This window comes from Zonotrichia albicollis, chromosome 18 (genome assembly GCF_047830755.1).
Source record: "Zonotrichia albicollis isolate bZonAlb1 chromosome 18, bZonAlb1.hap1, whole genome shotgun sequence".
NCBI lineage: Eukaryota > Metazoa > Chordata > Aves > Passeriformes > Passerellidae > Zonotrichia > Zonotrichia albicollis.
Window position 1 is genome coordinate 3,580,704 of NC_133836.1, and position 25,802 is coordinate 3,606,505.

General features: G+C 47.8%; 2 protein-coding genes across 3 annotated transcripts in view; one reads left to right on the top strand and one right to left on the bottom strand.

Annotated features, from left to right (window-relative positions):
• The window catches only part of MAPKAPK5 (MAPK activated protein kinase 5), a 23,917-nt gene extending 16,611 nt beyond the window's left edge, over positions 1-7,306 (top strand). Inside the window, exons 10-14 of one of the 2 annotated variants that reach the window (XM_074554648.1) lie at positions 462-582; positions 1,123-1,253; positions 1,825-1,946; positions 2,197-2,301; positions 4,368-7,306. In XM_074554648.1, coding sequence (XP_074410749.1) covers positions 462-582; positions 1,123-1,253; positions 1,825-1,946; positions 2,197-2,301; positions 4,368-4,462 — 574 coding nt within the window. In that variant the 3' untranslated portion in view covers positions 4,463-7,306. The remainder of the gene's footprint in view (positions 1-461; positions 583-1,122; positions 1,254-1,824; positions 1,947-2,196; positions 2,302-4,367) is intronic. The other variant, XM_074554649.1, reaches the window with a different exon arrangement.
• Positions 5,959-25,140, bottom strand: TMEM116 (transmembrane protein 116). Its single transcript, XM_074554646.1, is given in 12 exon segments — positions 5,959-10,485; positions 13,621-13,694; positions 13,786-13,930; positions 14,953-15,091; positions 15,176-15,259; positions 16,069-16,118; positions 16,548-16,652; positions 20,417-20,548; positions 24,081-24,144; positions 24,277-24,323; positions 24,760-24,820; positions 24,822-25,140. Coding segments are annotated over 12 exon segments (1,281 nt in total). The 5' UTR covers positions 25,001-25,140; the 3' UTR covers positions 5,959-10,284.
• Positions 25,141-25,802: the final 662 nt, after the last annotated feature.

A 25,802-nucleotide genomic window follows, 5' to 3' on the forward strand; every position in this document is an offset into this window, starting at 1 on the left:
AAAAGGATTTCATGGAGTTTTCAGCTGCTTTTTATTTTGAGGGGCTGGAACCAAAGTGTTCATGACTTGAGGACTTTTCAGGGCATGGTGGGAGCAGTGGATGCTGCAGAGTTTCCATTGGGATGAGTGTAACCTGTTCTGGGGAGAGCATTTGCAGGGAGTGCCAGCCTGGATCATTTCCAGCTCCTCTGGAGGTGATTTCCCCCCTGGGAGCAGCAGCTGTGGAATTCAGGGGTACCCCAGGAATGCCTTTAGCACCCTCCTTTGCCCTGGGTGAGCTATAACAGAATTAAACCACAGCAAGCTCAAGGAGCTGGGACAGATTTGGAGATTTTGCCCCAAAATGAGGCAGTTTGAGCTCTTGGCAAAGCTGATTATTTTTTTTTTTTAGCCTTGAAAATGCATTTAAATGCATTTAAATCACCAAACTCCTTCTTAAGGATTTGTTCTTTCCTCCCCAGGCTGCTGAAGGTGAAGCCTGAGGAACGTCTGACCATTGAGGGGGTGTTGGAGCATCCCTGGCTCAATTCCACGGAGGCCCTGGACAACATCCTGCCCTCTGCCCAGCTGATGATGGACAAGGTCTGAGCAGCAGTGACTTGGTCAGGAGAGCTCTGGGATGGCTGAAGGGCTTTTGTGGATGTGGGGTTATGCAGAGATGGAGCTTCTCTTCTGCTTATGGAGAGGCTGAGATCATAGGGAGAAAATGGAAATGAAAATGGGAATAAAATGGGAAATTTGGGCTTGAAGGGGATGCTCCCAGATTGGTGTAATGAGCAGCCATGTGCTGATGGTGGAAAGCAGAGCCTGAGGGATCTTCCACAGCTCTTTGCTCTTTTGGCCATGTTTTATGAGCTCATACAGCAATGACCTCACTAATTAAACAAACAGTCCTTGTTTCCTTTCATTTCTGCTCCAAGAGGATTTCAGTCAATCTTGTGAACACAAGAAGGAGATGATCCTTTGTCCTGTTTCCCCCAGGGATATTTTGTCACTCATTTTAGATGTAACCATACCTTGCTTCATGCAAACCTGCTTTTTCTTACCCACCTCCAAAATAAACCAAATTTTGGTGCCTCTTTTTTTTTTGCCCATGGCAAACACTGTGCATTGTCTTTGCAGGCCATGGTGGCAGGGATCCAGCAGGCTCATGCAGAACAACTTGCAAACATGAGAATCCAGGACCTCAAAGTGAGCCTGAAGCCCCTTCACTCCGTGAACAACCCGATCCTGCGCAAGCGGAAACTCCTGGGGTAACTCCAGAGCTGGGCTTGCAAGGACAACCTGGAGCCAGCTGGGATGGCTGGGAGATGCCTTTGGGGGTGGCACAGGCTCAGCTGTGGTGCTTTAACACAATCCTGGTGTTGCTCAGACAAGCAGCAGTGGCACAGTGTGGTTTTTCTGCCAGGATGTGCCAGTGAGGGCAGGAGGGAGCTTGGGTGCTGTTCCTGCATTGAACAGATTCCTGTTGGGATGATGGCTCACGTGTAAGATAAGGCAAACTGGGAGAAAAAATATCTTAAAATTCTTTCTCATCCTGACATTTCTTTACTGAAGAAGTCAGGTAAACTTTCTGTCTCTCTCTTTGTTCGAGTTACTCTCAAAAATAGATTCATACACTTTAGGATCACCCTTATTTCAAATAACTTACAGGAATATTCTTTTTTCTCCATACTTAAAAAGATCAAGAATTATAATTAATGCTGAACCTGCCTCCCAGTTTCCCAGAGAGGGAATGAGCTGTGTTAGACTGCAGCAGTTACACAACAAATAATGAGCTTGAGCTCGTTAAATTCTAATTATTCCCCCCTTGTTCTTGTGCAGCACCAAGCCAAAGGATGGTGTTTACATCCATGACCCTGAGAATGGAAGCAATGATTCCAACGTGGCTCTGGAGAAGCTCAGAGATGTGATTGCTCAGTGCATTCTACCACAGGCTGGTAAAGGTTGCCACTTTTAAGAACCTTTTATTCCTAAATGTGCAAGACCCCCACTTTGGGGGGAAGAAAAGTCCTGGGCAGCCTCTGAGCTGGGATTTGGGTTCATGTGGTGTTTTAGTGACATGCAGAGCTGTTAAAAGAACTTTTAAACAGCAATATTTGGTTTAAAGGCCATTTCCTGCTTTGTGTGGGGTCAGCAGGAATGACTGCCCAGTTTGAATCCAAACCTCCTGTGTCCCTCTGTTGTCCCAACCAGGAGAGAATGAAGATGAGAAGTTGAATGAAGTGATGCAGGAGGCCTGGAAATACAACAGGGAGTGCAAATTGCTGCGGGACACCCTGCAGAGCTTCAGCTGGAACGGTGAGAATTGCTGCTCTCCCCAGGGAGGGTGGAGCAGGGGGAAGCACAGACCTCTGCTATGGAAATAACCCCAGATTTATTGGATTGGGGCTGATTTAGGGTTTGACACTGTTTTATCCCTTCTGCCAGAACTGATGTTTCCAAAATGGGGGTGAAAATGTTGCTTTGAAATTTCTATTTGAGGGTCAGGGTTGAGTTTTCTGAAGCACCAGGAATGTAACAGCACAAACAGATCATGATAGAAAAGGGGATTTTAAAATTGTCTGAGGGCAGGAATAGATGGGATATATGGAAAAACCCTTCCCTGGGAGGGTGGGGAGCCCTGGACAGGCTGCCCAGAGCAGCTGTGGCTGCCCCATCCCTGCAAGTGTCCAAGGAGGGGTTGGACAGGGCTTGGAGCAGCCTGGGGTAGTGCAAGGTGCCCAGATGACCTTTAGGGTCCTTTCCAACCCTTCCAGGATTCTCTGATCCTTTTAGGAACCTGTTGAGCTGCTTTCCATCCAGCTGCTTATTCTCTCTTTCTGCTGGAGGCTGCTCCTCCCTGTCAGCTCAGTTTGGGTGGGAAACTAAAGAAACCAGGACAGGCACCTTGGGATGCTCAGTTTGGGTGGGAAGCAGAACAAAACCAGGACAGGCACCTTGGGATGCTCAGGAGCAGCTGCTGATGGATGGGAGGGACAGGAACATCAGCCACCTTCCCAAGGGTTTGATCTGCTTCCTCCTCTGCTCTGTTTGCCTGGCTCTCATTGAGATCATTAATTACTCCATTTTTCCATGGTCTGTGAGTGCTTTTGGATCCTGTGCTGCTGTTGCCCTGAGTCTGTGTGAAGCATTGTTTGGGGTAGTGGAAGGTGTCCCTGCCCAGATGACCTTTAGGGTCCTTCCCAACCATTCCAGGACTCTCTGATCCTTTTAGGAGCCTCTTGAGCTGCTTTCCATCCAGCTGTTTATTCCCTCTTTGTGCTGGGGGCTGCTCCTCCTGTCAGCTCAGTTTGGGTGGGAAGTTCAGCTGCTGATGGATGGGAGGGACCAGCAGCATCAGCCACCTTCCCAAGGGCTGATCTGCTTCCTGCTCTGCTCTGTTTGCTTGGCTCTCATTCAGATCTTTAATTGCTTCATTTTTCCATGGTCTCTAATTCCTTCTGGATCCTGTGCTGCTGTTGCCCTGAGTCTGTATGAAGCATTGTTTGGGGTAGTGGAAGGTGCCCAGATGACCTTTAGGGTCCTTTCCAACCATTTCAGGATTCTCTGATCTCTTTAGGAACCTGTTGAGCTGCTTTCCATCCAGCTGCTTATTCTCTCTTTGTGCTGGAGGCTGCTCCTCCTGTCAGCTCAGTTTGGGTGGGAAACTAAAGAAACCAGGACAGGCACCTTGGGATGCTCAGGAGCAGCTGCTGATGGATGGGAGGGACAGGAACATCAGCCACCTTCCCAAGGGTTTGATCTGCTTCTTCCTCTGCTCTGTTCTGTTTGCTTGGCTCTCATTGAGATCTTTAATTCTCCATTTTTCCATGGTCTCTAATTCCTTTTGCATCCTGTGCTGCTGTTGCCCTGAGTCTGTGTGAAGCATTGTTTGGGATAGTGGAAGGTGCCCAGATGACCTTTAGGGTCCTTTCCAACCATTCCAGGACTCTCTGATCCTTTCAGGAACCTGTTGAGCTGCTTTCCATCCAGCTGCTTATTCTCTCTTTGTGCTGGAGGCTGCTCCTCCTGTCAGCTCAGTTTGGGTGGGAAACTAAAGAAACCAGGACAGGCACCTTGGGATGCTCAGGAGCAGCTGCTGATGGATGGGAGGGACCAGCAGCATCAGCCACCTTCCCAAGGGCTGATCTGCTTCTTCCTCTGTTCTGTTTGCTTGGCTCTCATTCAGATCTTTAATTCTCCATTTTCCATGGTCTCTAATTCCTTTTGCATCCTGTGCTGCTGTTGCCCCTAAGTCTGTGTTTAATTCCATTGGGATTGCTTAATTAATTAAACAATTCCATTGTTTAATTCCAGCTGGGATTGCTTTCCTCCTTGTGCCCAGCTCCAGCTGATTCCCTGGTTTTGTTTTTTTCCCCTTCCAGGCAGAGGATTCACAGACAAAGTGGATCGACTAAAACTGGCAGAAATTGTCAAACAAGTGATCGAAGAGCAGACAAATTCCCACGACTCTCAATAGCTGGAGCTTCTTAATCTTATTTTTTTTACCATTTAAGATTTATTCTTTAACTGTAAAAAGTATTTTTATGTAAATTAATAAATCATAATTATTACATTAAATTTCCATACTGCTTGAAAATGCTGTATAGTTGTAGATACAAAGAAAAAAAAAATCATTGGTACTGTAATATTTTTTTAAAACTCAGTTCCTCGAGGTATATATGATCACTTATGTACTGTTAATCATGAGCCCCACAAATGGGGTGGATTTTATTGTTAAAAACCATTTTTTTTTCTTAATAACCAGTTGCAGAAGCTGCCTTTCACCTGCCACATCCAGCCCCTGCAGTGACTGTGTGAGAAGGAGAGCCACAGTTTCTCAAGCTCCTGCTCAGTGAGTACTTGAAGCAAGTGCTGTGAAATGCAAATTCCCAGCTCCCCTTGGCACCTAAATTCCAGGTCTTTAGGTAGAGAAAAATCAATTAAATGCCCTTCAGTTTGGCTTGGTGCCTGGCCCATGTGCTTGCTGAAGTTTTCAGTTCTGAGCAGTGACTCTCTTGTTTTGTCCCCTTCCCCATCTCCCTCCTTCTTTAAGGCTTAACCTCCTCTCTTTCTTTCTCCTCATCTTCCTCAGAGCTTTTTTAAGGCTGAATCAGCCATTCAGCACAAAACTCTTCTTTTTCTCACCTTGTCCAAGAGCAGAACAGAAGAATGTTCAAGTCCTTATGCACAAATTCTTTTTAATTTCCATGGTGGGATCTTCTATGGACCGAGACCAGCCTGGGCTTTGTTTGTTTGGGATATTCCCATTCTTTCCTTCCTAGAAGATCCAAGCTTGGGTTTTGAGTTGTCCTTTTGTTTGGCAGAGCTCCCAGTGCTCTGGGGAACCCCTGGGATTTCTCTGGAGCTCAAATTCTCATCTCTGATGCCTTCAAGCTCCTTTTTTGGGGGAGCCACAACTGCAGGGCTGCTCCCTGCTCCCCAGGGCAGGTTCTTTCTCTAGTCTGGAACATTGGCTCCAAAAGCTGCTTTTTTAAAATCCTGATGAAACAAACCAATGGCAAGAATCTGTACATAGTTCTAGTTTTCTACCTTTTCTGCTTCTCTTTCTTTCAAAGATCGGGCGGAGGCTTTTTATAGAGCTATTTTGGTACCAAATCCGTGCAGACACGGCTGGGTTTGGTCTGCAGACTGAAGTGCCAACCCAGGGCCCTCAGTGACCACTCCTGAACGTTGTTGTCTCTCACAGCTCATCCATTTTTGGGTTTACATTGACCAACCTGAGCCATCAATCTCCCAGTTCTCTCCTACAAAAGTCCAGCCTTGTTGTTTGTTTTGGTTTTTTTTTGTCTCTTTTCTATACCAAAATTTCCTTGTGGCTTTAGTGCAGTGTCTGACTCTTTCTATACAATTTTTCTAAACAGTGACTTGTTTTTTCTACATGAAGGAGATGTTTTGTTTCCTGTTCTCTGTCAGCTTTCCTTAATCCTGTGGGCAGTTTTTTTCCAATGCAGGGTAAGAACAGTCCCTGCTTATCCGTGCTCTGATGGAACCTCTGACATTACCTGGAATATTTGTGCACTGACCTCTTGATGAAAACTGAAGAGAATTAGCAAAAATTGAGAGTTTTTGTCACTTTTTTTTTGGCTGTACCATCAAGCCCTGTTATGTGCATTTCTGTCCTTGCTCAAATTCTAGGTCATGTCTTGAAATGATTTCATTTTGAACTTGAAATCCGTGGTTTTTTTCCTGAGGAATTGAAACTTTCAAGTGTGGCAGATAGAGATGGAAACAAGGAAAATCACCTTTGTTTGAATGGCAGAGCAAAAAAAAATCCCCTCCAAAAGCTCTTTGTGACTCTGCCCTCCCAGCAGGAACATCCTCAGGCAGATTTTGGGAGTCAGGGTTTGTTGGAAGTGCAGCCAGAGAGGAAGGTGGGATCTGAGGTGTGTTAGAGGATTCCTCCTGTTCTTCATCCCTCAAGTGCTGCTGATCCTGAGGGGGGAACATTTGTACAAATTTCCAAGGGCTTTTGCCACAAGGAACTGCTTTTGATGGATTTAATCTCCATTTTCTTGTCTGTGATAAATAATAAGAGCCTGATTTGAAGCAGAGGGAGGAGGGACAGATTAAGAAAACAAAATTTGAAGATTCAAGGTCAAATGGTTTTGTTTCTAGGAGAAAGTTGATTTTTTTTTTACTCTTGGAAAAGTTCTGTTTTACATTTCAAAGTTCAATAACTTTAATGGATTCATTTCTGTGTTTGAAAGTAGCATTTGACTTTCTCCTTCCTGGGTTTAGTTGATTTTTCAGTTGAAGCAAGTGCAAGACACCTTGTCTTGATTCTCTGAGGCTTGACTTGGTAATAAATCTACTGATCCTTTGTAGCAGACTGTGAATATTGTAAATATCTTGAGCTGGAAGTGTGGGATCAAAGAAGAATTTCTTTGTACAAACACTAAAAATATGTGGGAAAGCTCTGGAGGTTGTTGGGTTTTGGGTTTTTTTTTTTAGAATTTTATTTAAGTGAAGAAAAATGTTTGAAATCATTTGACCTTTTCAAAATTTTCTGTATAACTGGCTTCTCCTGTGATTTGATTATTTGAAGCTTTTCTATAAATGTTAAAATTAGGAGAACCTGATTAGTGAAAGAGATTTTGATTGGAAATAGCAACATGTCAAACTTTTGCTGTCATTACTTCTGGATTTTCTTTTGGAAACTCGAGTCTGTGCCCATGTTTAACTCCTGTGTGTTAAAATGTTCTCATTTTCCTCTCAGTGTTCCCTGTTAGTTCCTTTTGGATCAGTATTACATTGTAAATATTACCCATCCTGTATATAAATGATTTTACTAAACTCAAAAGTTCCTGCCTGGTTTTTTATTTGGTTCCCAAATCCCTGCAGAGAGAAGAAGGAATGAGCAGGAGGGAAGAGCAGCAGGATTCTGCTTTTCCCTGGAAGTTTCCAGAAGGTTTGGGTGCACTTTGGGGTGTGGTTAATGGTGCTGGGTTCATTTTTGGATTTTATTGTCTTAGAGGGCTTTTCCAGCCTTAGAGATTCCATGATTATCCCACCTCCCTGATCCATGGGAGCAAACACTTGAATGAGGATTTGAGGGGGGAAATCCTGGGCTCTGCTTGGCACCATAACCCAAAATTGCCTTTTTTTTTTAGCCCAGCTTTGCATCAGATGGCAGCAGCACCTGCCCAGTGCTCCCAGTTAACCCCTGAGGGCTGGACTGGGCACTCAGGGAAGGGAGGGATGAGTCCTTCTGTCTTTGGGACACTTGAGGTGGGAGCCCTGCTGGGACTGGGGGACACTGGGTGCTCAGAAATGGATCTGCTGTGCTGCTGCTGGCCCTGAGCTGCTCCAGGGACAGGCAGTGCTTCCCTCCCCTGTCTCTTGTTAAGGAAAGAGCCTCAGGGTGGCACCTGGGCCCTTCCTGCCTCTGGAAATGTTTTTGCTACCCTGGAGGTGACAGGAACCAGACACAGCCAGGAGCATTGCCTTAGAGATTCCATGATTCCATGATTATCCCACCTCCCTGATCCATGGGAACAAACACTTGAATGGGGATTTGAGGAGGGAAATCCTGGGCTCTGCTTGGCACCATAACCCAAAATTGCCTTTTTTTTAGCCCAGCTTTGCATCAGATGGCAACAGCACCTGCCCAGTGCTCCCAGTTAACCCCTGGGCACTCAGGGAAGGGAGGGATGAGTCCTTCTGTCTTGGGGACACTGGGAATAGGAGCCAGATCCCTGAGGTGGGACTGGGGGACACTGGGTGCTCAGAAATGGATCTGCTGTGCTGCTGCTGGCCCTGAGCTGTTCCAGGGACAGGCAGTGCTTCCCTCCCCTGTCTCTTTTTAAGGAAAGAGCCTCAGGGTGGCACCTGGGCCCTTGCTGCCTCTGGAAATGTTTTTGTTACCCTCGAGGTGACAGGAACCAGACACACCCAGGAGCATTGCCTTAGAGATTCCATGATTCCATGATTATCCCACCTCCCTGATCCATGGGAGCAAACACTTGAATGAGGATTTGAGGGGGGAAATCCTGGGCTCTGCTTGGCACCAGAACCCAAAATTGCCTTTTTTTTAGCCCAGCTTTGCATCAGATGGCAGCAGCACCTGCCCAGTGCTCCCAGTTAACCCCTGGGGGCTGGACTGGGCACTGAGGGAAGGGAGGGATGAGTCCTTCTGTCTTGGGGACACTGGGAATAGGAGCCAGATCCTTGAGGTGGGACTGGGGGACACTGGGTGCTCAGAAATGGATCTGCTGTGCTGCTGCTGGCCCTGAGCTGCTCCAGGGACAGGCAGTGCTTCCCTCCCCTGTCTCTTTTTAAGGAATGAGCCTCAGGGTGGCACCTGGAAATGTTTTTGTTACCCTCGAGGTGACAGGAACCAGACACAGCCAGGAGCATTGCAGGACACGAGCTGGGCTCAGGCTCCTTCCTTGTGAGAGAATTTCCCCTGCTTGGTGCCTGGGGGAGTTCAGAGTGGGCTGGGTGCTGAGTGACCCTCAGAGCCCCCAGCCTGGCAAAGGGACTGAGGGGACAATTTATTCCCTGGGAGCACCATGAGCAGCCAAGCCAGCAAGAAAACTCCCCTCAAACAAACCCTGAGTGATTTCTGCATTCTGAGGAGCCCTGGGACTGGGTCAGCACCCACTGCCAGCCCTGATGCTCCATTAGCAATCCAATCATTGCCCCCTGGGTAATCTTCCATCACTCTGGAAGCCTTAATCCCCTTTTACACAAATTGCACTGGCTGCACAAACGGGGTCAGGCCCAGGAGGCTCTCAGGGGTGAGGCTGGGTTTGTTTCATTGTGCCAGGGCACAAATCCCACCCTGCCTGTGGAATATCTGCCTTTGAAGTGGGGCTGGGGAAACACAGAGTCACCCATCTCCAAACTTTGGGACTAGAGGAGGATTTGAAGGACCAGGGGGAAGAAGATGGCTGAAAACTTTGTTTTTATCCTTTAGAACAGCAAAATTGAATTGTTGCACTTAGCCTCACTCTGTAGGAGAAAATAAGTCATTGACCAAACCCTTGTGTGACTTACCCAGAGTTTACACAGTTGTGTAAGTTAATTACACAAAGCTGGAGTATTTCCTCTTCTTGTCCAACCTGCTATGAGAAAAATTTGGGTTGGACCCAAAAAGTGAAGCTGTTGGAAAATAAAGAGTGTAAAGGTAAAGAGTTGTTTTTAACACAGCTGAAGACCTGGTTTATTTCCTACAGAATGGTGGGACCTCAGTAAATAATTCATGTGAACATCTGGAAATGCAAAAAGAGACTCAGACAAAGTCCTGCTCACCTGGTTCATGAGATGCTCCACAGGGTCGAAGCAGCTGATTTTGGGGAGTTATTGTGGCTGGGCAGGACTTGGCAGGGAGAAGGAAAGGGAAATGTGCAGAAATTCCAGGCAGATTCTGTCCTTTGCAATTCTTCACTCCCTGCAATTGCTTCTTAGGGTGGTGCAAATTCTCACAGAGCGAATTAAAAGGCAGAGATTGAAAAATACTCATTAGGCTTTTTTGTTAATTTGTAAAGGCAACGACTTGGAGAAATAAAACAAAGTAAAAAAAAGCTAAAAAATCTCCTTAGGAGCTCCAACCTCCATGGAGCTGCACCAGGTCTCTGAGCTTTACATGGGGTTTGCTGCATTTCTAGGGATATTCCCAGGAGGAGAAAGTCTGGACTAAAGATTTACCAGGCAGGAGGAATCCATTAAATAAATAACTATGTCCGCTGAGCGCCTGGGGACAGCTCCATCCAGGCCCTGCAGAACGAGGGGCTGGGAAGGAGGAGCTGGGAGGACTCTGCCTCTGTCCGGGCAGCATCAGAGCAGGGTGGAGGAGGAGCCCGCAGGGTCGGGCGGGCCCGAGGGGGCTGTGCTGGAGTAGAATTTCTTCTGGGAGCGCAGCAGCGGGGTCTGCGTGTCCACATCGCGGCGGGAGCCGCGCTTCAGCGACAGGAAGGCGTGCTGGGTCCAGCCATACACCAGGCAGTTCAGCAGCCCCTGGGAGGCTGCGGTGAGAGCCTGGGAGAGAGAGAGCACGGGGCAATGAGGGATCCCAGCTCTGGGATCCATGGAAAACCTCCCCCTCCCTGCAGGATTTTATCCTCCATGTGATAGAGAATTTATCTTCCCATTTATTTTAATAAATGTTCAATGAATAGCTAATTAAATATAAATGCTATACAAAGATAGAATATGTTTTGTGTATGTTTATATATTAAATAAACATATTATATATATTTATTTATATAATATCTATATAATAACTTTTATAGCAACTTATATAACTTATATCTATATAAGTTATTATATAGATAACTACAACTATAGTATTATAGTTATATATACTATATTAGATGTAATTGAATAAAATGTCTAACTTCTGCATCAGGCACAAGAAGGAGCAGGACAAGTGTTATTAAGGAATCACATCCCCCTCCCAGCAGGATTTTATCCTCCATGTGATAGAGAATTTATCTTCCCATTTATTTTAATAAATGTTCAGTGAATATCTAATTAAATAGAAATGCTATACAAAGATAGAATATGTTTTATGTATGTTTATATATTAAATAAACATATTATATATGTTTATATAATATCTATATAATAACTTATACAGATAACTATAACTATAGTATTATAGTTATATATACTATATTAGATATAATTGAATAAAATGTCTAACTTCTGCATCAGGCACAAGAAGGAGCAGGACAAGTGTTATTAAGGAATCACATCCCCCTCCCTGCAGGATTTTATCTTCCCTGTGCTGGAGAATTTATCTTCTCATTTATTTTAATAAATGTTCAATGAATATCTAATTAAATAGAAATGCTATACAAATAGAGAATATGTTTTATGTGTGTTTATATATTAAATAAATATAATAAAGTATATAGATAACTATAACTATAGTGTTATATATATATACTATATTAGATATAATTGAATAAAATGTCTAACTTCTGCATCAGGCACAAGAAGGAGCAGGACAAGTGTTATTAAGGAATCACATCCCCCTCCCAGCAGAATTTTATCTTCCCTGTGCTGGAGAATTTATCTTCCCATTTATTTTAATAAATGTTCAATGAATATCTAATTAAATAGAAATGCTACACAAATATAGAATATGTTTTATGTATGTGTATATATTAAATAAATATAATAACTTATATAGATAACTACAACTATAGTATTATATATATATATACTATATTAGATATAATTGAATAAAATGTCTAAATTATGCATTAGGCACAAGAAGGAGCAGGACAAGTATTATTAAGGAATCACATCCCTCTCCCAGCAGGATTTTATCGTCCCTGTGATAGAGAATTTATCTTCTCATTTATTTTAATAAATGTTCAATGAATATCTAATTAAATATAAATGCTATACAAAGATAGAATATGTTTTATGTATGTTTATATATTAAATAAACATGTTTATATAATATCTATATAATAACTTATATAGTAACTTGTATAATAACTTATATCTATATAATAACTTATACAGATAACTATAACTATAGTGTTATAGTTATATATTCTATATAGATATAATTGAGTAAAATGTCTAACTTCTGCATCAGGCACAAGAAGGAGCTGGACAAGTGTTATTAAGGAATCACATCCCTCTCACAGCAGGATTTTATCTTTCCTGTGCTGGAGAATTTATCTTCCCATTTATTTTAATAAATGTTCAATGAATATATAATTAAATATAAATTCTATACAAATAGAGAATATATTTTATGTGTGTTTATATATTAAAAAATATAAAAACTTATATAGATAACTATAACTATAGTATTATAGTTATATTCTATATAGATATAATTGAATAAAATGTCGAATTTCTGCATCAGGCACAAGAAGGAGCTGGACAAGTGTTTTTAAGGAATCACATCCCCCTCCCAGCAGGATTTTATCTTATCTTCCCTGTGATAGAGAAATTGTGCTGTTATTTTAATAAATGTTCAATGAATATCTAATTAAATATAAATGCTATACAAATAGAGAATATATTTTATGTGTGTTTATACATTAAATAAATATAATAACTTATATAGATAACTATAACTATAGTGTTATAGTTATAGATATATAGTGTATTAGATATAATTGAATAAAATGTCAAATTTCTGCATCAGGCACAAGAAGGAGCAGGACAAGTGTTATTAAGGAATCACATCTGGAGATTTAGGGACATGGGGAAAACAAAACCAATTTCTGGGGATCCTTTCTAGTCCTATTTGCTGCAATTTCCATGACCACAGAGTCAGTGAGGTTGGAAAGGACCTTTGAGGTCACCAAGTCCAAACATCCACCCCCAGCCTGCTCACCACTCAACTGCTGGGATTTGGGCACTGAGAGCTTTTCATGCCTGTGGAAGAGTGTCTGGTTTTCGGCTGTTTGGGTGGCCTGGAAAGGCCCGGGGTGGCCTTGGGGCAGCCCACGTTTCAAAGGACGAGAAGAGGCTTCAGTTCTTTTCTCGGTCTCGGTGTTTATTAATTGTTTATCTAAAAGATTTTCTCTCGGCCCGACAGAGCTCTGCTCAGCAGCCAGCCATGAGCACACTCCCCTCCCTCCGGGCGGTCACCTATCTTTATACCCAAAGTTACATGTACAATATTTATCATTTTTCCCCAATACCTTTCACCCTTATTGACCAGTAATCACTTTTAGTAATGACCAATCCCAAAGTGCCAACATCACCACAGAAGATGGAGGAGAAGAAGAAGGAGAAGGACAGGACATGCCCCAATTCCTCCATCTTACTTCTCTAAACCCCCCTGTACAGAAATCCTAAACCCTGTGTTTCACTCTCTAATTAACCAATCCCTTCACCATTCACCCCGGTGAAACCCTCCTGTCCTCATACAGGTGTTGTCTCCTGTGTAGGATCAAAGTGCAGCCACCAGACACTTCTGGAACATTCCAGGACTCCCGAGCCCCCCAAGGGTGCTCTCGGTGACACCTCAGTGCTGAGCTGCTGAGATCCCACAGAAGACCTAAACCACCAAACCAAGATCTTGGCCAGTCAGAAGCACAAATCAGACTTGGGCTCACACAGCAGAGATCCAGCAGGGCTGAGGACAGGAGACTCAAGGTGAGCAGGCAGAGGCTGCAGGGACAGACAGACATTTACCTGCAGGATCAGCAGAGCCATGTAGATTTTGCTGGTTGTTGAAGCAGTCAGTTTCAGCACCCCAAGGAGCACGGCTGTGGAAAAAGGGATGGATGGGAGGGTGAAGTTAACCCCACCTCTCTGGGGTTCCACAGGGGGGTGATGTGGGAGGAACTCTCTGCTCACCTGGGGCCCAGCAGCAGAAGAAGGCAATGGGGTAAAAAACCACCCTTTGTTCCACCATCTTAATCATGGCCCACTGCTGATCCCCCAGGAACCCTGTGGAGTTCACAAACCTCTTGTAGAGCCCTCGGGCCTGACCCAGGATAACCTGGAAAAGAGCAGGCAGATGTTATGGGACAGGCTGGGATCTGCTGGGTTCATCCAGGATGGATCCCAGCCTATCCAGCCTTTCCACACAGCACTGAAACCCTGTGGGAGGTGGTGCTTTGCACGTGGCCTTTTCTAAACTGAAGACTCTGAGTTGATTTTGGAATTATTAAATTGTTTAGGCTGGAAAAGATCTCTAAGATCATGAGGTCCAACCATTTATCACCTCTTGCTCGTTCATGCAGGGGGTGATCTCTTCTGCCAAGCTCCAAGCCTTTGAAATCCTGCTAAATATTTCTGGGATGGGTTGACAGAACACAGAACTCCAAAGGGATTTATCTGGTGGCACAGTGATATTTTCCCTTCCAAAATTCCCCTGCCCTGTCTACCAAGAGCACGGAGTGAGCACACAGGGGGGAAAGGATTGAAAACTGAGAGCAGGTTTAGATGGGATGTTGGGAGGAAATCCCTCCCAGAGCAGCTGTGGCTGCCCCATCCCTGGAAGTGTCCAAGGCCAGGCTGGACAGGGCTTGGAGCAGCCTGGGACAGTGCAAGGTGTCCCTGCCCATGGCAGAGAGTGACACTGGATGAGCTCAAAGATGCCTTCCCACCCAAACCATTCCATGAGCTCAGAGATGCCTTCCCACCCAAACCATTCCAATGCCTTCCCACCAGAACCATTCCATGAGATCAAAGATGCCTTCCCACCAGAACCATTCCATGAGCCCAGAGATGCCTTCCCACCCAACCATTCCGATGCCTTCCCACCCAACCATTCCATGAGCTCAGAGATGCCTTCCCACCCAAACCATTCCATGAGCTCAGAGATGCCTTCCCACCCAACCATTCCATGAGCCCAGAGATGCCTTCCCACCCAAACCATTCCGATGCCTTCCCACCCAAACCATTCCGATGCCTTCCCACCAGAACCATTCCATGAGATCAAAGATGCCTTCCCACCCAACCATTCCATGATTTCCCAGCCTCTGGAGCCACCCAGGGCTCCACAAGCCCCAGCCTTACCAGGATGGCCACGAAGCTGATGAGGAAGGAGACGAGGAAGACGCCGATGCCGTAGAAATGCACGGCGCGGCAAACGGAGCCGCTCAGGCCCTGCGGAGCGCTGGGGGGCTCGGCCACCTCCGTGTGCATCAGGAGACACCTGGGGACACAAGGGACAGCCTGAGCTGCTGCCAGCCCAGCAGGGCAGCCCTGGGGCTGTGCCTCAGCAAGGCAGGGAGCTCACCCGTGCTTCTGGCTGAAGTTCTGGTAGCAATTACTGCTGTTGCCCAGGCAGAACACCGGCACCATGAGGAGGAAAGGGATCAGGCTGGGGGAGAAAGGACAGCACAGTCATGGGTTATTGCAGGTTATTGCACTGCTCCACTTGGGCACTGCTTGGTTTTTCTCCCATCACTACAGAGGTATTTAAAGTTGTTTTTATTGGCATTGCTATGGAAAAGTGTTTTATCAGCTTTACCAGTGTTGAGGCTTTCATTTGTGAGGGCTAATCATTGGTAAAGGGAAACCTTCTGGAAAACCACATCCAGTTAATAAAGTTATCATTAACTTGGTTGAAAAAAACCTCTAATTCTGCATTCATGAGGTCACTCTGCTGTTAATGATGAGCTTTTACAGCCCTTTTACTAAAACTTGCTTTTAAACAAGTGGGAAGCAGGGATAGGCACAGTGCAGTTTGCCAAAGCCACACTCTCCCACTAGGGAGAATTAACCAAACCCACACCCTGTGCCAGGGAGGATTAACTTTTACCAAATCCACACCCTGTGCCAGGGAGAATTAACTTTTACCAAATCCCTATCCTATGCCAAGGAGAATTAACTCTCACCAAATCCACACCCTGTGCCAGGGAGAATTAACTTTTACCAAATCCCTATCCTATGCCAAGGAGAATTAACTGTTACCAAATCCACACCCTGTGCCAGGGAGAATTAACCAAATCCACACCCTGTGCCAGGGAGAATTAACCCTCACCAAATCCACACTCTGTGCCAGGGAGGATTAACCCTCACCAAATCCACACCCTGTGCCAAGGAGAATTAACTCTCACCAAATCCACTCCCTGTGCCAGGGAGAATTAACCAAATCCACACCCTGTGCCAGGGAGAATGGAATTTTACCTTGACAAGATCGTTGCTATTCGGCCAACACAACTTGCATAATCTACAACCTGCAAAATCCAAAAATCTGAATTAAAATTATTTCTGCACAGGCCCTGGTTCACAAGAAGCAGCTTCCCGGGAGGATTCAGCAGCTGAGGGGAGTCTGCCCAGCCTAAACTTCCAGGTGGAATATGTGGGATAGAAAATTTGCTGTGCACAGCAAATGTCTGGGGAAGCTGTGCAGGGCAGTGGGTTTGTTGGGAAGAGGTGCACAAGGAATGTTTTGTAGGAATATCTGGGGTATTCCCAGCCTGGCCATGGCAGTGGTGGTGCCTCCCTGCCCTCCCTGTTTGGGTGGGAGGGAGGAATGAACTGCAAGGAGAGATTTTGGTCACGGGGTGTGTGAAGTATTTGCTCAGCCTGCAATGCAGAGAGGTTTCTCCTGAGTGTTGTGTCCTTGTCCCTGGGTTCCCAGCCTTTGCAGCAGTCCCACTCACCTGGGGGGGCACCCTGAACAGGTTCTGGCTGTATTTCACCTTGAGGTCCATGTACAGGTGCCAGGTGTAGTTGACAGTGTAGAGAAAAGAGGCCACGTAGAATATCTGAGAAATAAAACCAGAATTTCAGTCCTGGAAGAACAATTCCTGGAGCATGTTTAGCTCCTCCCAAATCCCATGGAACAGAGGCAGGATGATGAACACCTGCCAAAGGTGAGGGGCTGAGCCAGGTTGGAAATTCCCACCTTAAACCACACAAAAGCAGCTTCACTTTGGCCTCAGACAGGACAACTAATGACAGCAGAACTATCTTAGAAATAAAGATCTTTATGATCTGGCTCATTTTTTTGGCTCAGAGCCTGGCAATGAGGGTTTCAGAGGCACTTGGACCTTCTCAATGCTATGTCCATCAGGAAACACAGCACAGATGTGACATTTAGATTTCCTTCTTGCATAATAAGCTCACTAGGCAGAGAATTCACGGAAACAGAAAACAATTGGATATTTCAAGAGGAATGTGAGGGCAGATATTCTCTGCCCTCAGCCTGAGTTAACATCCCAAAAACCTCTTTTCTTCCTCCATAGGAAAAAGGAGAAAAGATAGAGCACACTGAGAGTTTCATAGATTTTGATTCCAGCTTGAGATGAGTGTAATTATCTAAAACTTCCTATAAACCTCTCCAAATATTGATCAAATTTGTTTCCAAATTCATGCTTACTCCAGGTTGCCTAATCACACCATGTACATGCCTGTGCTGTGTTTGTCACAGGAAACACAAACTACAGTGGCAAAGAGGAAGGGCTGGACAAGGGAATTTTTTTTTTTATTTTTATTGTGGCTTTGCTATCCTTTGCCAAAAAGATAAGGAGCACAGGTTTGCCACCCTGGTATCATCCAGGGCTGGGAAAGTGGGCACTAAACAAACCTGGCCTCCTTCACTGAGGCTGTGAATGCTCTTGGCTGGCTCAAGAGGCTGAGTCCAAGGGCTGCCACAGGAACATTGCAGTGACTTTCCAGCTCATTAAATGAGTTTTAATTAGGGGTTGTTACCCTTTCCCAGCTACTTCCAGAGAAGGCCAAAACAGCTCACAAGGATCATTCTCCTGCACTTCAGGACACCTGGGAGAGGCTCACGAAATGTCAGTGCTGCCTTCTGGAGCAGAGACCCAAATGCCACTTGTGAAGGTGCCAGCGGGAAGGGAAGGGAAGGGAAGGGAAGGGAAGGGAAGGGAAGGGAAGGGAAGGGAAGGGAAGGGAAGGGAAGGGAAGGGAAGGGAAGGGAAGGGAAGGGAAGGGAAGGGAAGGGAAGGGAAGGGAAGGGAAGGGAAGGGAAGGGAAGGGAAGGGAAGGGAATTCTGCTCTCCTGAGCCCCAGCTTTGGGGCTGGGGACAGTCCTGCAGCACTGGCCATGAGGAGCTAAAGCAGACACAGAAAAATCCCTCATTATCCCACTTGTGTGGCTCCCATTGTGCTGCCCAGCGTGAGCAGAGCCTGCCAGGACATTATTAGGCCACTGGAACTGAACTGGAAGGACGTGGGAGAGTTGTGCAATTAAAACCACAATATCTATTCTCGACTTCATTATTGCACTGCAGGACAGCAAAGGGAGCAGTGTTTGCATTCATATCAATCAAAGCTCTGGGGCTGAAAGAGGGAATACCCAAGAACGAAGCAATCTCCTTCTTTATGATACAGTTTGGACACTGGGCAGCTCCATCCACTGCAACATCAGCCTGTGATGGCAAATAATGGCAAACAGCCTGAAGAAAGCAAAATATTGTCTAAGGCAGTGCCTTGAGACACCACAAGGACTCCAGTGTGAGCCTCTCCAAGGGTGAGACAACTCTCCTTGCAGGGAAATTCCACATGGATTTGTGCTCTCAGGAGCTGTTCCAATGCACATTCCCTACTCCAACCTCCACTTCTGCCACAAGAGCAGCATCAAAACTTACAGAAAATATCCCAAATATCCACCATGTTACAATTTTGCAGAACGGGACAGCTTGGCAGGGAGAAGAGACATCATGTTTTAAATAAACTCACATAGAAATCAAACTTCCAGTAAACACAAACCCTGCTGGGCTGTCCCTGCTGGGCTGTCCCTGCCCATCCTCACCTCGGCTCATCTGACACCTTCTGGGTGCTGGTGTGCAGAGAGGCCCCAGGTGTTTGTGAGACATTTATTTACTCATTCCATCAGCTCCCAGATCCCTCCTGCCCTGCAGAATCTGCTGGTTCAACCTGTTACCGGCTCCTCCTTATGCACGAGGTGTTCCCACCTCTCAAGGGCACTGCAGGCTGGTGGGTGAGGAGGTCCTGCACTCTCACTGCCCTGGGGAAAGGTTGCCATGGCAAGGGCTCCGTTTGTTTTCATTTCTCCCAGAGCAAACACAGCCCCAGCTCCTGCCAGGCACAATCCGGCTCTGCCACCCAGGCAGTCCCTGTGCCCTGGGGACTGGGGGTGGCACACAGGGGACACTGCCTGAGCTCAGGCTGTGACTCTGCTCAAGGCCAGCTCTGCCCACCCAGCATGAGCACAAAGCCCTCACCTTGTCCCATCCTGTGCTGGTGTCCCTGAGAAGCCACAGGCTGGAAAAGTGAGGGCAGAGAAGAGCCAGAAGTGCAAGGGAGATGAGAAATTATGGGTGTATTTTCCACAGCCAAATTATTTCTGCTCTAGCAGTGCAAATTGCCTCCAGGCCATAAAAACATCACATCAGCTGAAAGAACTGTCCCCCAGACAAGGGAAACAGCTCAGGAACAGCCTCAGTCCTGCTTTGCTCTTTCTACCTTCCAGCTCAGAAAGCCTCTCCCAAGCTCTCCTCATTTTCCCATCTTAAAAACATCTTTGATGTCATTCTGCATCATTCCCAAGTGGCCAAGTTACCCAAACCTCACTGTTTCTCCCAACATGAACAGACTGCAGAGCCAGCAGGGCTGGAGGGACCAGAGATGAGCCTGGAGTTGAACAGCTGCTCTCAGCACCCTCAGCAACACATCTGTACCCCCAAAACAGCTGCTGAAACAACCCTGGGCCGCAGGAGGCCATGCCCAGACACACAGCAGCAGGAACAATTCCATCCTGCACCTGCAGCTGCTTCCCTGCCCTCTCTGAGGCACGTGGAGATCCTTTCCAGCTCTGGATGCTGCTGTTCCATGAGGACACTCAGTTCCCAGCTGTGGGTGCCACCACACTCCCAGGGAGCTGCCTGAGCCCGCACATCAAAGCTTCCAAAAGCCCCTTGATCCTCCCTGCCATACCCTTTAAAAGGAAAAAATTAATTCCAGAGATCATTTATGAACTCCCACACTCAGCTGGACCCTGCAGAGATTTTTGAGAGCTGAGATTTCCAAGGCCTGGTGTTGAAATGGGAACTGGGTGAGGCAATAACAAACTGTGAGGAAAACAGTGCTCACCCACCCTACTCCAACTGGTGCCCAGCACAGGGATCAGCTGAGGCACTGGGACACAGGCTGAGCTTGTGCTGGTCCTTGGGAAGAGCAAGAACTGGGATGTTCATGTGAGTAATTTAAATCTGAGCTCAAAAGTCACAGAATGTGTCTGTTCCTGCCCAGGCTGGAGGAAGCACAAAGAGAAACGGAAAAGCTGCCATGTGAGAGCAGAGATCCGTGGGCATGCATCCAACAGGACACAGATCCAGTCCCACCTGCTCATTTCACACCAGCAACACAAAATCCCACCTTCTCCTCCTCCCACACACCAGAGGATCCCAAACCCCAGTGCCTGACCTCCCTTTTCCACACAAAGCCAAGAGAAACAGCCCCAGGGCCAGGCTCTGATCACCAGCGAGGTTAATTATGACAAATGACAAGGTTAATGACAGAATGTGGTGCCAAGGCCGCTCACCTGTCCCGTGGCCTGCAGGTTGTAGCAGATGAGGTCCTGCTGGGAGGTGGGTGAGCTGTAGAGCAGGGCCCCAGCCAGCCAGCACATGCCCAGCAGCAGATCTGAGAGGCTCAGGTAGAAAAGGGGACGCACCTGGAAAAAAGGAAAATCTCAGCAGGTGTGAGTGGAGTCACAGCCCCCCCAGCTGCAGATTTACTCCCTTATCAGACATAAAGATATTTAATACAGCCTTCCAAAGGTTTTTCTGCAGGTGAGGAAAGTTTTTCAGTAGAAAAACCTCACTGCAAAGTTGTTTTGAAAGCCCGAATTGAGGGGAAGTGGGGCATAAGTGGCACTTTGTGGAGGGATGATTTACCCTCAGGGAAGCACTGTGACAACATTTCTGAGAGCAGTCAATTCATCTTCACCCTAAAAAAAAGTGTCCTTTACTTTAAAAGCCAAGCAAGTTCAAAGAAAAGTTACCAGATGAAAACTTTTCAGGCTCTACTCCTGAATATCATCCTTGTTTTCAGTCCTTTAAAACTCCCACACCAATTACAGCAGAGAGATGAATTGTGTGGGACATCAGTCCCAGGTTATCTGGTGTTATCTGAACACTGGCACCTCCCAGCCCTTCTCCCACAACTTTCCTTGCAGGGAAATTCCACATTGTGCTCTCAGGAGCTGTTCCAATGCACATTCCCTGCTCCAACCTCCACTTCTGCCACAAGAGCAGCATCAAAACTTACAGAAAATATCCCAAATATCCACCATGTTACAATTGTGCAGAACAGGACAGCTTGGCAGGGAGAAGAGACATCATGTTTTAAATAAACTCACATAGAAATCAAACTTCCAGTAAACACAAACCCTTCCTCAGCTCTGGGATTACTTGAAACACATTTTTCTATGAGTTCCATGCCATTTCAGCTGATGACTAAGGTTGGGTTTATTTTACAAGCTGGATTCATTTCCACTGAGAGCCATTATTGCTGCAAAGGAGTCATGTCTCCTTTAACAACAGTTTCCAGCCCATTTCCAGTTTGCACACACTGGCCAGGACTGTAAACACTGCAGGAAAACATTTGTGCAAAAATTCTGGCCAACATTTTCTTTGTTAGTGGCAGAGCAGAGACTCTGGAAAAGCAGCCTAATTACCTACATTCTTAATTAAAGCCTTGGGTACCTCATTTTCAGCATCCAGGAGAGAAAATTGTGGTGTTTTTCTTTCCCTACAGAAAATGATAATTCCAAACACAGCATGGAAATGCTTCAGCAGGCTTTGATTTTGTGTTTCTTTTCATGGAGCTGAGCTTTTGGTGAGATTTGCCTCGATATTGTCCTGGAAGTAAATGCATGCCACCCATCAGGTTGTGTTTTACTTGTTCCCATGTGCAGTGAGAGCTTAGGAAGTGTGGTAAGAGTTAAGGTAGATTGAGCAGATTTATCCTTAGGGTGTGAAGGAGCACGAGGCAAAAAGATCTGGAGTTAATTTTAATTTTTTTATCTATAAATGCCTTTTTTAAACCAGGCTTTTCCTCACTGGTGCAGAAATGAAGCCCTGGCACGACAGGCTGGGGGCACTGCCCAGTTTGTGATGGAGGCAGGTTAAACCAAACAGATCTAAAATAAGCAAAGAAGGCACTTTTGCAATCCAACAGGTGACCTCTGTCTCCAGCACAAGTGCCCTTGCAGCGAGGCACTGCTGGTGGGCCCAGGAGCTGTTCTGGATAAAGGAGGTGACACAGGGACACGTGTGGCTCTGGCTTGAAAAAGGGGAAAAAGGGGAAAGAAAATAACCACTGGTATTTATAAAATAGAGGAAGGGACTGCAAAGATGTAATGATTTCCATCCTGCAGCACACACGGGGGTTTGGCTCTGTGGCCATGGCCCAGGCACATGCTGAGCTGAAGGTTCCTCCTCAAACCTGCTGAGCTGAGGTTTCTTCCTCAAACCTGTTCAGCTGAGAGCTCTTCCTCAAATGTGTTGGGCTGAGGGTTCTTCCTTGCTTGCCATCACCTCTTCTGAATGATTTACCTCAGGCTGAGGGGTTTTATTCCCATAGAGACAGAGAGCAAGCTTCAAGAATGCAATATTTGATTTCTGAGGTTGGGGGCAGGAAGGGAAGTGTTTCTAAGATCCTTCTCCTCCCAGCCTCCAGAGCTGTTTATTTTTAAATGTTTTGCTGTGGCTCCTCATGACTCAGGGAATAATCTGTTTGTGGCTAGCCTTGATATGGATCACTTCCAACCCTTTTGTTTACAAACTTCCACTTCAGACCCGAGACATGAGGACAAGATTATGGGGAAGTTGATGGAGATTTTGTCACTTTTGAAACCCAGATCTCCCCTGGCAGCAGAGGAGCCTGGAAGGCTGATGCAAACCAGTCCCTCCAGCTGGCATCCAGCCCTCCTCTCCGGATCTGCAGAAATAATCTGAGCAGAAACATCTGGAGCCTCTGGAGCAGGAAGGGCCCATTGCTGACCTGGAACCATGAGTGGCTCATGAGCAGCTCCCAAGCCACAGCCCCATCACATGACTGAGAGCAGAAGGGCTCCTGAGCACCCAGGCCATGGGAGCCAGCAGGATGAGGCTGCTGAGTCACAGCAGGACGCTGCCAACATCATTCCAGAGAGAGAACCCCAGCAGGAATCACATCTGGAGCTTCCCAGGTGGTGCAGATGTGGCAGAAGGAGGCTTTGATGTGTACCTTGAGCAGCACAAGCTCAAGTAGGTTTTCCATCCCAGCCTTCTTCTAAGGTGAATTCCCATTCTTCCCTGGGGATTCATGGAGATCTCCACAGTTTATTCTGGGTGTGCTGGGCAGAGCATTTCCACAGGCTGGCTGGGAGCAAGGTCCTCCCTGCTGTAAGTGGGACAGCTTTGCCCTGCAAACATGGACTCCTGTTCTCCTTCCCACCGTGTCATCCAACAATGTGCCAGCTGCCTGCATTCCTTGCTTCTCCAGGGACAGCTCCAGGAATTCCCTGAAAGTCCCATTCTCTGGGCTGCAGATCGAATCCACGATGTACAAAGAGCATGAAGATGAAGGAAGGACAAATACAGCTGCTGCCAGCTCCACTGACTTTTGGGCTGAGCCTGCAAACCCTGCACAGCAAATCCCAACTTCACAGGGATCAGCTTGGCTCACAGCCCCCAGGAAGTCCTGGACACACAGAGGGACTGCATGTGGACCCCCAAGCCTGGCAGGATGGGATGGAGGCTGTGGGGTCAGTTTTAGTAGCACATCTGCCCACAGAGACTCCTCAGAGACAGCCAAAATCCAACCCTTATAAAAGCATTTCTGCAGGGGCAGCTCCAGTTTGCACTCCAGCAGCTTTGTGCGCAACTGCTCAGCCCCCCAGGAGTTTGGCCCCACTGAGGAGGGCACAGCAAGAAATCCCTGCTCCAGGAATGACTGAAGGACTTTCCTGGAGCAGCAGAAAGCTGCAGGAACCTGCTTCTCCCTGCAGAAGCACAGGTTCAAGGTCAGCCCTTTCACCTCCTACCAAGACAAAGAGCCCAATTCTTAGCAAGACTTTTGCCTCCAAGCTATTAAACAAGTTTTAACCACATAACCCTGAGACCTGCAGCTGCTCCTAAGGGAGTCTGTGCTAAAGGTGTGACCCACATAGAGGGACTGACACCACAGCTGAGGGAGGCAGAAGGAAGCTCAGACCTTACCTCGGGGGACCGCACTGCGTTTTGGAAGACGGCGTAGGCAATAATTGAGCTGGAACCTACAACGCTGAGAAAACAAAGCACAGGTTGGGACAGGAGCGCGTCTGCCTCGCTGGGAGACGCGAGTTCTCTTTTTTTGTTTTGCTTTTCTGGGTAAAATCACCTTCGCCACAGTAACTCTATGGGCAGCGTGTCGTACCTGAGCATGGCCATGGTGAACTGGATCCACTGGAGCGCGGAGTAGACCTGGGGAGAAGGACGGGAGGGAGCTCAGGTGACACCGGGACCCGGGAGGAACGGGCAGCACGGACCGGGGACCGGGAGCCCGGGGGGGAAGGACAAGGAGCGGGGATCGGGATAGGAGCGGGCAGCGCGGAGCTGGCAAGGTGGACAGGCGGGTCCCGGAGGGCAGCACGGACCGGGGACGGGGACCAGGGACCGCAGAGTCCTGGGAAGGGGCAGCACGGACCGGGGACTGGGGACAGCGGGATCCCGAAGAGGAATAAGCAGCACAGACTGGGGGAGGATCGTGCAACGCTGCCGGTGCCGCCGGGCACGGAGCGGGGCGCAGGGCTGGGGCAGGACTGTGAGGGGATGGACGAGAAGAGACGCGCACAGCGAGGTCCCGGGGAGGGGACAGCCGCTGTCCCGAGGGGTGCCGGTGCCGGCGGGGCCCGCTCACCTCCTGCCAGCCCCCATCCAGCCGGTCCGCCTCCGCCGGCAGGGCCATGGGTACCGCCGCCGCCGCCGCACCGCTCCGGGGCTGCGGGCACCGCCCGCGCTCCGCCCCGGGGCCGCACCGCGCCCGGCCCCCGCCGGCGGGGCCGGCTGCGGGGAGCGCCCGGTAGCAGAGAGGGGCTGAGGGGACAGGAGCCTGGGGCAAACAGCGGGATTGGCGTCCCGGGCACCGGAGTCCCGCGCATCCCTCCGGGGGCAGAACCGGCCGAGCCCCGGTGGGCGGGCTCGCTCCGGTCACCGCCGCCCCGGGCTCCCCTCACGGAGCCGCCCTGAGGCGACCCCGCTTAGCCTTGGCCCCGCCCACCTGTGACGTCACCAGCGCCCGGGGGCGGGAAGGCGCTTCGGGGAGCGGGCGGCGGCTCTGAGGGGGCTGCTCCCCTCAGAGAGACCGGGCACGGCTCCTTCAGGGTCCCGGGGGCTGCTGCCCTCAGAGAGACAGGGGACGGCTCCTTGAGAGTCCCGCGGCTGCTCCCCTCAGAGAATACGGGCACGCTTCCCTCAGAATCCTGCGTGTTGCTCCCCTCAGAGAACCCTGGGACTGCTCCCTTCACAGATCCAGGGCACGGTCCCCTCAAGTGCTGCTCCTATCAGGGGCTGCTCCCTTCAGAGTCCTGGGGAATAGTTCGTTCCTTCAGTGCTTCGAGAACGGCTCCCCTCAGAGAAAGATTCCCTCGAGGGAATTCCCTCCGGGGCTGAGCCAGGCGGGACAAATCTCCACACAGTGCTCCCAAGGACTGCCCGCCATGCCGGGGCCCTTCCTCTGCCGCACCTGAGGGGAGAGCTCTGGGCCACTCTCACCTCGCTCCAGCCATCACAGCCTTCCCTCTGATCATTGTAGTTTTTCTATAGTGGTTAATAAGCAGCTCTGAAGTGGAATTTTTTTTTATTATAGCATTATTAATACATTTTATCTTGCAGCAACATCTGCTCCTTGTACCCACCCCAAGATTCAAAAGGCAGCAAAGCTCCCACAGGAATCAGTTTTGT